Source organism: Nicotiana sylvestris, chromosome 2 (genome assembly GCF_000393655.2).
Source record: "Nicotiana sylvestris chromosome 2, ASM39365v2, whole genome shotgun sequence".
Lineage (NCBI taxonomy): Eukaryota > Viridiplantae > Streptophyta > Magnoliopsida > Solanales > Solanaceae > Nicotiana > Nicotiana sylvestris.
Window position 1 is genome coordinate 46,177,574 of NC_091058.1, and position 12,269 is coordinate 46,189,842.

Here is a 12,269-nt window from a genome sequence, read left to right on the forward strand (position 1 = left end):
TTTCATTTCGTCGTTGGGTTTATGTTATTGTTTTTGGCCTGTCCTTTTGTTTTAACTTCACTTTTTTTGTGCCAGACCTTTATCATGGAGATCGAGCGCAAGCGTTGGGAAAGGAAGAGAACGGCCATTTATGAAAAAATGTCTTCTAAATATCAAGAATATCACACCATGCATCGTGCGATGGCCGACATCTACACTCAGGATCCTGACTTCCAACTATTCCGCGAAGGGCTTAAACAGATGGAGGATCAATTAGAGCGTAAGGTCGAGGAGTTGAGGGAGCGAGACGAGGACCTCATGAAGGCCATCGCTCGTAACAGTGAGCTCGAGGCATCCCTCAAAGTGAAAGAAGATGAGCTTGATCTAAGCAGGGTGTAATATCCAAGAATGCCGACCTCCAAGCCAAGGTGGCCAATTTGACTGCCGAGTTGGATACGAAGACACGGAGATCAATGAGCTTAAAGGTGAGTTGGGCGTGAGTGCTGATAGATTGGCGACTTTTATCTCTGAGGCGGCAGTCTGGAAGATGCCCTCCGTGTTTGTAGGTCAGAGCGGACCAAAGAGAAGGAGGTGTCCGCACTTAAGATAGCGGGGCTTGAGAGGCGTGTTCAAGGGTTGGAGGAGGAACTGTCCGTATTGAGCAAGAAAATGGATTCTTTGAAAGCGAAGGACGTATGACGATAGTCGTAGCCTTCTTTATCTTATACTCCAGCTGACCCCGTCGTGCCTTGACGTCTATATGAGTTGTGGGTTCACGCTGAAGCTCAGCTCGATGTGTACAAGGATCTTCATGTTGATGGGATGGTGTCTAAAGCGGAGCTTCAAGATGTACATACCAAGGCTTGTGTGGCTCGCAAGGCATACATGTATGACCCTCTTTCCTGACGACGGTGATATCAATTCTGATGATGTGAATAGACTCGCCTCCGACTCTTCGTATGAAGACGTGTATGCCACCAGGAATGATGTGTAGTATTTCTTTTGTACTTACCTTTTGCTTTGCGATTTTTGTAAGGGTGTCTTTGAGACCTTTGTAAAGACAAATAATTGTAACATATTTGCTGTGGATGGAGGTCGTTTTGGTCGTACATCTCTGAGTCATTTTCTTTCTTTGATTAATTTTTTTGACGACTTCTGTCGTGGTTACGTCGCTTAGACGCTTTGTTGAAATGCTAAACTTATTGTATTGAGTTAAGTTGAACTCTTTTCGTTGGAAATAGCCTTAGCCGTAGGGATATCGCTTTCGAGTTGGCGTCAAAGTAGTATCTTGTCGCAGTTCGAGTGATGTCGAACTCATTTTTTATGTCGATGGCCTTAGCCATTGGGATGTTACTTTCGAGCTGGTGCCGAAGTAAGATCCCGTCGTGGTTTTAATGACGTCGATCTCGTTTTTCGTCGATGGCCTTAGCCATTGGGATGTTACTTTCAAGCTGGCGCTGAAGTAAGATCCCGTCGTGATTCGAATGATGTCGAACTCATTTTTTATGTCAATGGCCTTAGCCATTGGGATGTTACTTTTGAGCTGGCACCGAAGTAAGATCCCTTCGTGGTTCGAATGATGTTGAACTCGTTTTTCGTCGATGGCCTTAGCCATTGGGATGTTACTTTCGAGCTGGCGCCGAAGTAAGATCCCGTCATGGTTCGAATGATGTTGAACTCGTTTTTTGTCGATGGCCTTAGCCATTGGGATGTTACTTTCAAGCTGGCACTAAAGTAAGATCCCGTCGTGATTCGAATGATGTTGAACTCATTTTTCGTCGATGGCCTTAGCCATTGGGATGTTACTTTTGAGCTGTCGTTGAAGTAAGATTCCGTCATGAGGGTGGCATTCTATTCTATTTGTTGAAGTCGTGGATGCCAGTTTCATTCATATATTAGAGATGTGTGTTGCTTTTGTACACATAATGGAGTGATTTTATTCATATATCGGATATACATGTCGACTTTGTACATATAATGGAGATTATACCTAGTCCCTTCATTGCTCGGCCTGGAGATATAGTCGGTAGGCGAGGCAATGAACAATACTTCAAACCTCGAGATGTGCCTCTCGTTGCGTCATTAAAAACCTCCCGGAGAAAACCCGATTGGGACAAAACCTGGGCGAGGGAAAAAGAGTACGACTCGGGCGGCGTCTTTTCTCAGAAGTGGAGTATTTGAGGTGGGCGACATTCCAGTTATTTTGCAATAGTTTTCATTCCATTGTTTCTAGCTGAGATTCTCATTTACTTGCTGCTGCTGTGATTTTGTATGGTTGGTCCCAATTTATTCTCAGTTTCCCTTCATTCGGGTCCTTTGCTGCTTGCGTTTTGGCCTTTAGCATGTTGTCCCCGACTCTAAGTGGTCGTACTTTGGCCTTCTTGTTATAGTAACTTTCTACTTGTTGTTTTTGGGCCACCATTATTATGTGTGCCATATCCCTTCGCTCTTCGACCTCATCCAGGTCTTGTAACCTGCTTTCGTCGTTGCTTGATCCACTCTCATTGGAGTACCTCAGGCTAGGTTTCCCTACCTCAATAGGTATGACTGCATCGGTGTCGTAGACCAGTGAATACGGCGTCTCTCTTGTGCTGGTCTTTGGCGTTGTGTGGTAGGCCCATAGCACTTCCGGTAGTAGTTCCGGCCATAGCCCTTTGGCGTCTTCAAGATTTTTCTTTAATATGTTCAATATTGTTTTATTGGAGAATTCTGCTTGACCGTTGCCGGCAGGATGATATGGCGTGGAGAGTATCCGCTTGATGTGCCATTTTTCGAAGAACTTAGTCATCGTTTTTCTGACAAACTGGGGTCCGTTGTCGCAACTGATTTCTTTGGGGATACCGAAGAGGCATATGATGTTTTTCCAGATGAACGTGATGACTTCTTGTTCGCGTATTTGAGCGAACGCACCTACTTCCACCCATTTGGAAAAATAGTCAGTTAAAACCAAAAGAAAGCATACCTTACCTCGCCCTACTAGGAGGGGCCCGATGATATCCATCCCCCATTTTATGAATGGCCATGGGGAGGTAACGGAGTGCAGGAGTTCCCCCGCCTAGTGTATCATAGGGGCGTATTTTTGGAATTGTTCGCACTTCTTGATGTACTCTGCGACCTCTTTTTTCATAGTGGGCCAATAGTATCCTGCACGAATAAGACACCTGACGAGGGCTCGGTTACCGGTATGGGAGCCACAGTGGCCTTTATGTACCTCTTCGAGCACTCCCCTTGTCTAATTGGGTCCGAGGCATTTGGCCAACGGGCCGCCGAATGTCCTTTTGTAAAGGTCGTGGCTTATGAGACTGTATTTGGCCACCTGTATTCAGAGCTTTTTGGCTTCTTCTTTATCTTGTGGGAGGGTTCCTTCCTGTATATATGATATGATACGATTACGCCAGTCCCAAGTTAAATTTATAGAATGTACCTCGGCTTGGTCTATTGATGAGTGGGGAAGGGTGACCACGTTCTCCTTGGTGATGTTTCTGGTTGCCGCTGTGAAGAGTTTTCAATGTCTTTGCCTTATGCTTCTTATGTTTTGATGATCTAACAAACTTGTTGTGAAGAACCAGATATAGAACCTGACCTACATGGTATACATTTCAACTGACTTGCTCCAGTCTAAAAATCAGCAAATGAATAAACGACCATATGGAGGAACACAACAGGGACCTGGTGACCTGGTCCCTTGGGGTTCTCCAACAGAAGTCAGTGACTGCCCACAATCATTATAAAGAGGAAAACAATAGGGACCTAGTCCCTTAGGGTTCTCTGACAGAAGTATAAGTCGACTATACAGTTGGAACGTAATAGCAGTAAGTGAGTATCTCGCAACTGTTACAGAAGAGGAACACAACTGGGACCTGCTCTGTTAGTGTTTTATGACAGAAGTACAAGTCGACTATCCATCTGGAACGCAACTACACATAAGTGACTGTGCAGACAGTACATCAGTCACTTCTCATTGGGAAGAAGCGTGTACCAAGAATTGACATCACTATCTATTGTGATATCTTTTGTGATATAACAATCTGGTGCAAGGCACAACCTTGGTGTGCATTCAGTGATATTCTCTCAAGCATAACAATGTTCATCCGCATTGAAGTCACTGGTGTGTCAAGAACAAGAAGACAACTCCACTAAGGATCAGTTTCTTAATAAGTTTATGTACATCCGTAGTTGAGTTGTAATCTTGTTATTTTCTCTTCATTGTATTTCCTAGTTTGCTTTCTTAGAAGCTTTGTCTTAGGAAAAAACCAAAAATCTGTAAACTTCCGAGTTTATGTTGTGACTAGGAATAGTTATAAGTTTAAAGCATTTGTAACTAGAAGAGTTATAAAGTGGCTTATGGTGAGATCATCACAAGTTAGTTGAAGTCTTTGTAATAGGGATATTGCAAAGTGGCTTGTAATAGGGAGATTTCAAGTTAGTGAAATTAGAAGCCTACAAGAGTAGGTCGTAGTTTTTGATCCCCTTGTGTGAGATTTTTCCATGAAAAAATCCCTTGTCTTCTTTACTTTCAGTTTCTGTAGCATTCTCAGCATTGTCTCATATAGGACCAGGTACTCTACAGTTTGGTGGACTCATATAAACTAATAATTGGTGTAAGAGCAGGTTCTTTCTAAAAGGTTAACACCTAGAAAGGATCTCAATGGATGCTCCACCCAACTTTGAGGAAGGACAATCAACCTACAGACCTCCCAGATTCAATGGTCAGTACTATGGCTGGTGGAAGATCTGCATACATGATTTTATAATGGCAGAAGATTCAGAACTGTAGGACATCATTTGTGATGGTCCACATATCCCCATGAAGAATCTTGAAGAAACAGGACCAATGGTGCCGAAAGGCAGAAAAGAGTACAACGACATTGACAGAAAAGCTGTAGAAAAGAACTATCGTGCCAAGAAAATCTTGATGTGTGGCATAGGACCTGATGAGTACAACAGAGTCTCAGCTTGTGATACTGCCAAAGAAATATGGGAAGCATTGCAAACCGCACACGAATGAACTACTCAGGTCAAACAGTCCAAGATCGACATGCTCACCACGGAATATGAGCTCTTTAGGATGAAGGATGATAAGTCAATACATGATATGCACACCAGATTCACCTCCATCATAAATGAGCTTTATTCACTTAGAGATGTCATTCCCAAAAATAAGCTTGTAAGGAAAATCCTCAATGTCCTACCTGGTTCTTGGGAAAGTAAGGTAAATGCCATCACTGAAGCCAAAGATCTACAAACTCTGACCATGGATGAGTTGATTGGTAATTTGAAAACATACGAGGTGAAAAGAAAGAAAGACAATGAAAGAAGAGAGCCTAAGAAGGAAAAGAACCTAGTACTCAAAGCTGAAAGAAGTGACTCAAGTGATGAAGATAGTAACATGGCCTATCTTACTAAGAGATTTCAAAAGATGGTTCGAAGAAATGGTGGTATACCAAAGTGGGGTAGTTCAAGCAAAGCAAGGAACAACGATTTCTGTCATAGATGTGGAAAGCCAGGGCATTTCATCAAAGACTTCCCACTTGCGAAACAAGAGCAATACAAACAAAATCCTGACAAAGTAGCAAAAAGGAACCTGGTTCAAGACAAACAATTCAATCAAAAAAGTGCTGCTGACAATATTGTTAAGCATGCTTTTGTTGCTTGGGGAGACTTCTCTAGTGAATCTAAAAGGGAACCAGATGCAGAAAACAGTTCCATGATGGCAGTGGAAACTGAAACAACGAAGTATGATTCATTATTCGCGCTGATGGCTCAGTCTGATGATGATGAAAAAGATGAAGACGATGAGGTAAACTTCAGGGATGTTCAGATAAATCTGAAATCCTACTATTCTAAGAAGCTAAGGTCGTTAGAAAATGTCCTAATTGATGCCTATTATAGCCTTGTTAATGATAAGTAGATCTTAACCATAGAACTAGGAGAAGTCGAACAATCTAGAGATAATCTGGTGGTCTGTGTAGTGGACCTAAATGAGACCATATCTAATCTTGAAAAAGAAAAGGAAGCCTTGAACAAAAGAATAACTAGTGTGGAAAATGAGAGAGACGACCTGATGGTAGTAGTTGTTGATCTAAAAGAAACAATAGAGGGTCTTAGCAATGAGAAACACACCTTAGAAGGAAAAATCACAACTACTGAGCAAGAGAGGGATGACCTTTTAGTGATATGCACCGATCTAGAGGAAACCTTTAAGGGACTCAATAGAGAACATAGGAATGTGAGTCTTGGGAAAGGGAAGGAAGTAGCTAGTGAGTCACATATCAAGCTTGAAAAGGAATTAATTGCTGTGAAAACCAGTCTATGTAGTGAACTCGAGAAGAATCAGCAACTTCAAACTAAATTGGAGAGAGTAAGAATTGATCTTGAGAAATCTCTGAAGTGGACCTGGTCCTCAGATGCTGTCACTGCCATGTGTCTTAACAATAGTGGAAACAGGCAGGGGATCGGGTTCCAAAGGGAGAAAACTCCTTACAACCCTCACAGAAAGTATGTCACTGTCCCTGATAACTGGCTATGTACCCACTGTGAGAACAATGGGAACTTTAAAGAAAATTGACAAGCCAGGGTTTAGTCTATTCAGAAAAACAAAGTGTTTACTATAAAGTGACTACTAACAAGGGACCAGGTACCACTCGCAAGAAACGGATATTGCCTGCATGGACTAGGAAAGCCCTTATTCATCCTTTCCATCATAACAAGGGACCCAAACTAGTTTGGGTTCCTAAATCTAACCTTTGATTTGCATGTGCAGGGAACAGTGAGAGGAAGTGAATTGCGATGGACTGTGGATGCTCAAAGCATGTGACTGAAAACATCATGAATTTCTTCTCACTGAAAGCCCTGTAGGAAGGGAATGTATCCATAAAAAGAAAGGAGAGGGTACCTGTCACACCTCCTTTTTACCTACACCCCCCGTGAAGGGGCGTAAAGGGAGTTTTTCCAATTAAAGGACAATCAAAACGGGATTTATTATTTAATTCAGAGTCGCCACTTAGGAGATTTATGGTGTCCCAAGTCACCGGTTGGATCCTGAATCGAGGAAAAGATTGACTCTGTATAACAGTCCGCGAACCAGAAATCCGAGTAAGGAATTCTGTTAACTCGGGAGAAGGTGTTAGGCATTCCCGAGTTCCGTGGTTCTAGCACGGTCGCTCAACTGTCATATTCGGCTTATTTATCTGATTTTAATACATGCTGAACCTGTGTGCAAATTTTAACTATGTACCGCTTTTATTATTATCATTTTTACCGAGAATTGCAACATCTTGAAAATACATCTCGAACCACGTCACATCAATGCACCCGTGGTTATTGACACACTTCAACTCTATTGAGATTTGGATTTGGGTCACATAAATGTGCACCCGAGTTTAAGAAGATAACATTATTAAGTACGCGCCTAAAGCGACTAGCGTATCATTATTTTGGGTAGGGCCGTGAAATTTTGCTAAACGGTCCATCTTCCCGAAGTCTAAGTAATTTTACCAACACGTATAAAGGGCCCCGTAGCTTGTGTATTTTTGTTTGTCGAGGCTCGTCTCATTCATTATTTTTTAAAGGAATTTTCAACGTCGTGGTAATGCAACTCGAACCACGTCACAATCAATGTACCCGTGATTAGCGACACATTTCGACTTCGTTGAGAATTGGATTTGGGTCACATAAATGTGCACCCGAGTTTAAGAGAGTAAATTATTTAAAGCGCGCCGGAAGTAACTTGTGCGTTATTATCTTTTGGGGAAGGCTGTGAAATTCGCTAAACGGCCCGTCCCTAAGTCTAAGTATTTTAAAACAAATATTTATTGATGGCCCCGCAATTTTGTATTATTTTTTTTATTCGACGAGGCTCATCTCATCCTTATTTTAAAAGGGCAAACCTAAAGCAATCTGTAATTTTCTACTTTATTTGTCTCTAAAAAAAAGGAAAAGTCCTAATTAATTAACATTACAAAATCGGGCCTCATAGTTCAAGTCCGGATCCAAAACGAAAGGACGAACCTTTTAATGTGAATCCACTACCCAATTTAAAATCCCAGTCCATCCTTAAGTGCCAACATGGCATATTAGTCTTGGGCCCAAAGAGCCCAAGCCATAAAATTTGTGCAGGCCAACCGTGAATTTTCAGTGGCCCAAGGTGGGCCTAGGACTAACCTAGTTCAAATGAACAAGATCAGGCCGAGAAGATCGCGGGATAAGCATTTGCACACCACAATTACTCCAACTCTCCAGAGTGTGTTTACCAAATAGTAATAAAATAGTACGACGTACGCTCGTTCAAATTAACTAGTTATTCATATCCAATTATTATGACCAATTTGTTTAGTCAGTGCTAACGGTGCCTTCTTATTTTGAACAAGTTACTGATGATGCCTACTGATATTACTAGCCTAAACTGTTGATGCCTACTGATATTAGGTTTAACTCGAAATCAAACTTGATGACCCATCATACATTTGCAACCCCAATCATGTTTCTAAATTTGACTTTTCAACAAAATAGTGCTATACTAAAGTGAGCACTATCTATACTAAAGCGGTTGCTAGATAACCATGAATTCAAGTAGTCCCAAATCAAACCAGCGCACATTCGAACATTCTGATGCTTCTGTTTCTAATTAATTATTGTCCTAACTAGTTTCCCACTTTGATATGAATCCCTTATAGCAGAACGAATCAAGAGTTCAAATAACTTCATCTAGTACTAATTGTTATGGTAAAGCAACTGACAACCTAGCAGCTCAAATTTGTAAACTAACAGCATGTCAACAGGAACATCGCGGTTCAGTAGCTCTTAATTACAATCCATGTGTGTCCACTATTCATATAATACTAAACACATAATCAATATCGACTAGATATAATTAACTAACAACTCATCCAATTGTAAACAACAGGCAGCCTACAAATGAACACAAATCTATGAATATTTCCATTTTTCAACTTCAAGGAGATACATCAAGGCGATTCGAAAAGTGTACCTGGATTGGAAAAACAGGACAAGAAGAAGGAGAAGAGGATCAACAGCAGTAGCAATACAACACAACAGAACATCAAACAAACACTGCGAGTACCAAACAGCAGGTTCCAACAGCTAGTGACATACGCAGCAGACCCAAGCGATAAACCAGAAATCCAGAAGTGTTTAAAACCCAACAGAATTACCAGAACTGACTCAAAACCAGCCTGAATAAACCCAAAGTCACTAGAAAACCAACCAGGGAACCTCTGAGACTCTCACAATCAGAAATCAAGCTAGAAACATGCAACTCATCAAATGGAATTCTAATTTGACTTCAGGAAACTAATGCAACAGTAGGTTTTCTCAATCTTTTTCAAAGTCAGGCAGTGTGTGCCAATCTTTGGACTTTTTCTACTTGTTTTTGACTCTTAACCCTTACTGCCCATTCAAAAAAAAAAGGTCCCCCCATGTCTCTCTCCAGATTTTTTCAGAATTAATCCCGTGTAAAAACTCTGACCCCTAAATCTGTCCTAAGTGACTCTATTTATAACCAAACACTAACCCTGCCCCTCAACTTTCAGAAGCACTTTGGGCAGAATTTTCCCACTAATTCTGCCCATCATCTCCTTTTAATTCCACTAGTATATGTTTTGTTCCCCACTACACTTGTCTTTTCTTTATTTAAATTCAAATAGGTATGGGCACCTATTTCTTAATCCATTTTCTTTAAAGCTTTCCCCCATCATTATGGCTTGTTCCCCATTAGCACTAACAATTGTATTACTTTAATGGTATTTTAGTACCCTACTGTCAGCCCACTTAAACTAGCCAATTTTCTGAACTTTTCAATCCCCAAACTACCCCCTTAACCCCTGTGTATTACTGTCATGCCCTAAACTTCAATCGATCTGTTTTCTAAGTTACAAACCTAACAACTGATTTTTTAACTGATCACTAAAGTACTACAGCTATAACCAATTCACAATCCAATTCAAACAATGATTCAATCAGAATTGAAGCAGTACGAATCACATTGTTATCAGGTTATTTAATCAGAATTGAAGCATGTAAAACTAATCGACGACACTTATTCAATCGACTACACGAATTACAACACATACAATCAATAGCAAATAAGAATCGAACAGGCACACAGGTGATTCGAATCGTATTGATAGAAAATAGGGATTCATAAGAAAACTTAACTAATCGACGACACTTATTCAAATCGATTATATAGTTTTATCACATTCATTAACCATGACCAGAAAAAGTTCGACCAAATAAAGGGTCATTGAAGACGGACAGAATCAATCGACAAAAGAAAAATGAAAAGTCAATAAAACTAAACTAAAGTAAACAGAATAAACAAACACAAAAATGGAACAAACAGGAAAGGGGGAAAATACCTCAAGAACTCAGGACCTGGACGACCCTGATTCAAACTCAAACTCGAACTGTTTGAGGTCGAACGGACCTTAATCGAGTGTTCTCAACTGAGAACACTTCGACTAAGGTCAGTTAAACACCCAAATTCTAGGGTTAAACTGGTTTTCTAGGGTTCTTACGCTTCGATTTGGGGTTCGAGTATTTCTAGCCAGATTCGATTCAAATCAAAGGTGGTTTGGGCATGAGGGAGGTCATGGGGTGACTGGGTGTGAATTTGGGCTTGGTTGGGGTAGGTTCGAGTTTTGCTCGAATCTTCGATTGAAGATTCAAGAAGCTGGAGGTTGATTCGAGGCAAACGGTTAACAGATCCATAACGAGGGTGGTCAGGGGGTGCCTTGGTGTGAGTTTGGGACTGGTTGGGTGGGTTTCAAGTTTGCTCGAATCTTCGATTGAAGATTTGAGAAGCTACAGTCTGATTCGGGCAAAACGGTTAAGGGATTCGTAGAGAGGGTGGTTAGGTGCTCTAGGGGTGTTAGTTTCATGGTCATCGGCGTCGTTGCCGCCGGCTTTCAAGCGAAGGGGTTTCAGGGCGGCTAGGGTTTGGAGGGTTGTTTGGTTTGTCTCTGAAGGAGTCGATGAACAGGGGTGTGGCTTAGGGGGGGTGTGAGGTGAGAGGTTGGGTTTATATACGGAGGGGGTGGTCTAATCCTGGCCGTTGGATCAGGCACGATCAATGGCCTGGATCAGTTCATTTAAAGGAGACGGTGTCGTTTTGGGGTAGTACTGGGGCGGGGTCGATCCGGGGGCAAGTGGGTCAGGTTGTGGGGATTGTTCTGAGGCGTTGGATCAAATGAAACGGGTAGCCTGGATCTATCGGCTATATACGACGTCGTTTGGATATATCTGGGGATTGACTGGACCGTTCGATCGAGTGAGATCAACGGCACAGATTTTTCATGCCCAAACGGCGTCGTTCCATCCGCCCTCAAGGCTGGCTAGGTTGGACCGGGCAAGAGGGTATTTGGACTGGGCCTGAACTCTCTTTTAAAATTGGCCCAGTCCCATTTTTCTCTTGTTTTCTTCTTTTTCTTCTATTTTCTTTTTTAATTCCCAAAAAATAAATTCTAAAGTAAATTGTAAAGCCAAAATTATCCTACAAAATACTAATCAACCCTTAATAATAATTATCACACACAATTGAATATCAATTAGAAATAAAATCACACAATTTGACATTAAATGCTAAAAATGCAAAGTAAATTATTATTTTTGTGATTTTTCATTTTGTAAAACAAACTTGTTTGTTTAATTAATTCCTAAATTGTAAAATTAAATCCTAAATGCACATGCAACGCATATTTTTTGTATTTTTCTAAATTAAAGTAGAAATAAACATGCACAGACAAAAAAATACAAATAAATCACAAACAACACCAAACCATTTTATTTTGACTTTTTTTTGGGAGTAATTCTCATAGGGCAAAAATCACGTGCTCACAGCTGCCCCTCTTTGTCCGAAAACACAAAAGGTTTTCGTGCAAAGATAAAGTGAGCGGATACGAGCGATTTTTGCCCGTTGGAATACTCCGTGTGAAGCATTTTTGAAAAGATTTAACCGAACCTTTGCTTCAAAGATTTCCTACATATCCCTGGCTAGAATGGAATCAGGTTAATATAGTTCGGGAAGCTTTGGTAGCTGGGACTACCATGGAGCTGTTATTTTGTCGTTACTGCTGTTGCTGCTGATGTTACCGGTTACTGACCTCCTTATTACACCTTGATGAAAGATAAAGAAGTTATACTAAGCTATGATCTCTGAATTACAAAGATTTATTCTCAAACTTGGTCATGTGATTGTTGCTGCCTTTGTTGCCTGGTGTTTCCTCTGGTATTTATTTATTTCTGATTTGACTTGTATTCTCCCTTGATTG

At 41.1% G+C, this 12,269-nt stretch overlaps 1 protein-coding gene across 1 annotated transcript; it reads right to left on the reverse strand.

Moving 5' to 3' along the window:
• Positions 1-2,221: 2,221 nt before the first annotated feature.
• On the reverse strand, positions 2,222-2,767 carry LOC138884878 (uncharacterized). Its single transcript, XM_070165739.1, has one exon. The coding sequence runs from the start codon at positions 2,765-2,767 to the stop codon at positions 2,222-2,224; it is 546 nt and encodes a 181-aa protein (XP_070021840.1).
• Between the last annotated feature and the right edge of the window lie 9,502 nt (positions 2,768-12,269).

Bases quoted from the DNA above. Each gene is read 5' to 3' on its own strand.
- LOC138884878 (XM_070165739.1), bottom strand. From the start codon at position 2,767: ATGACTAAGTTCTTCGAAAAATGGCACATCAAGCGGATACTCTCCACG.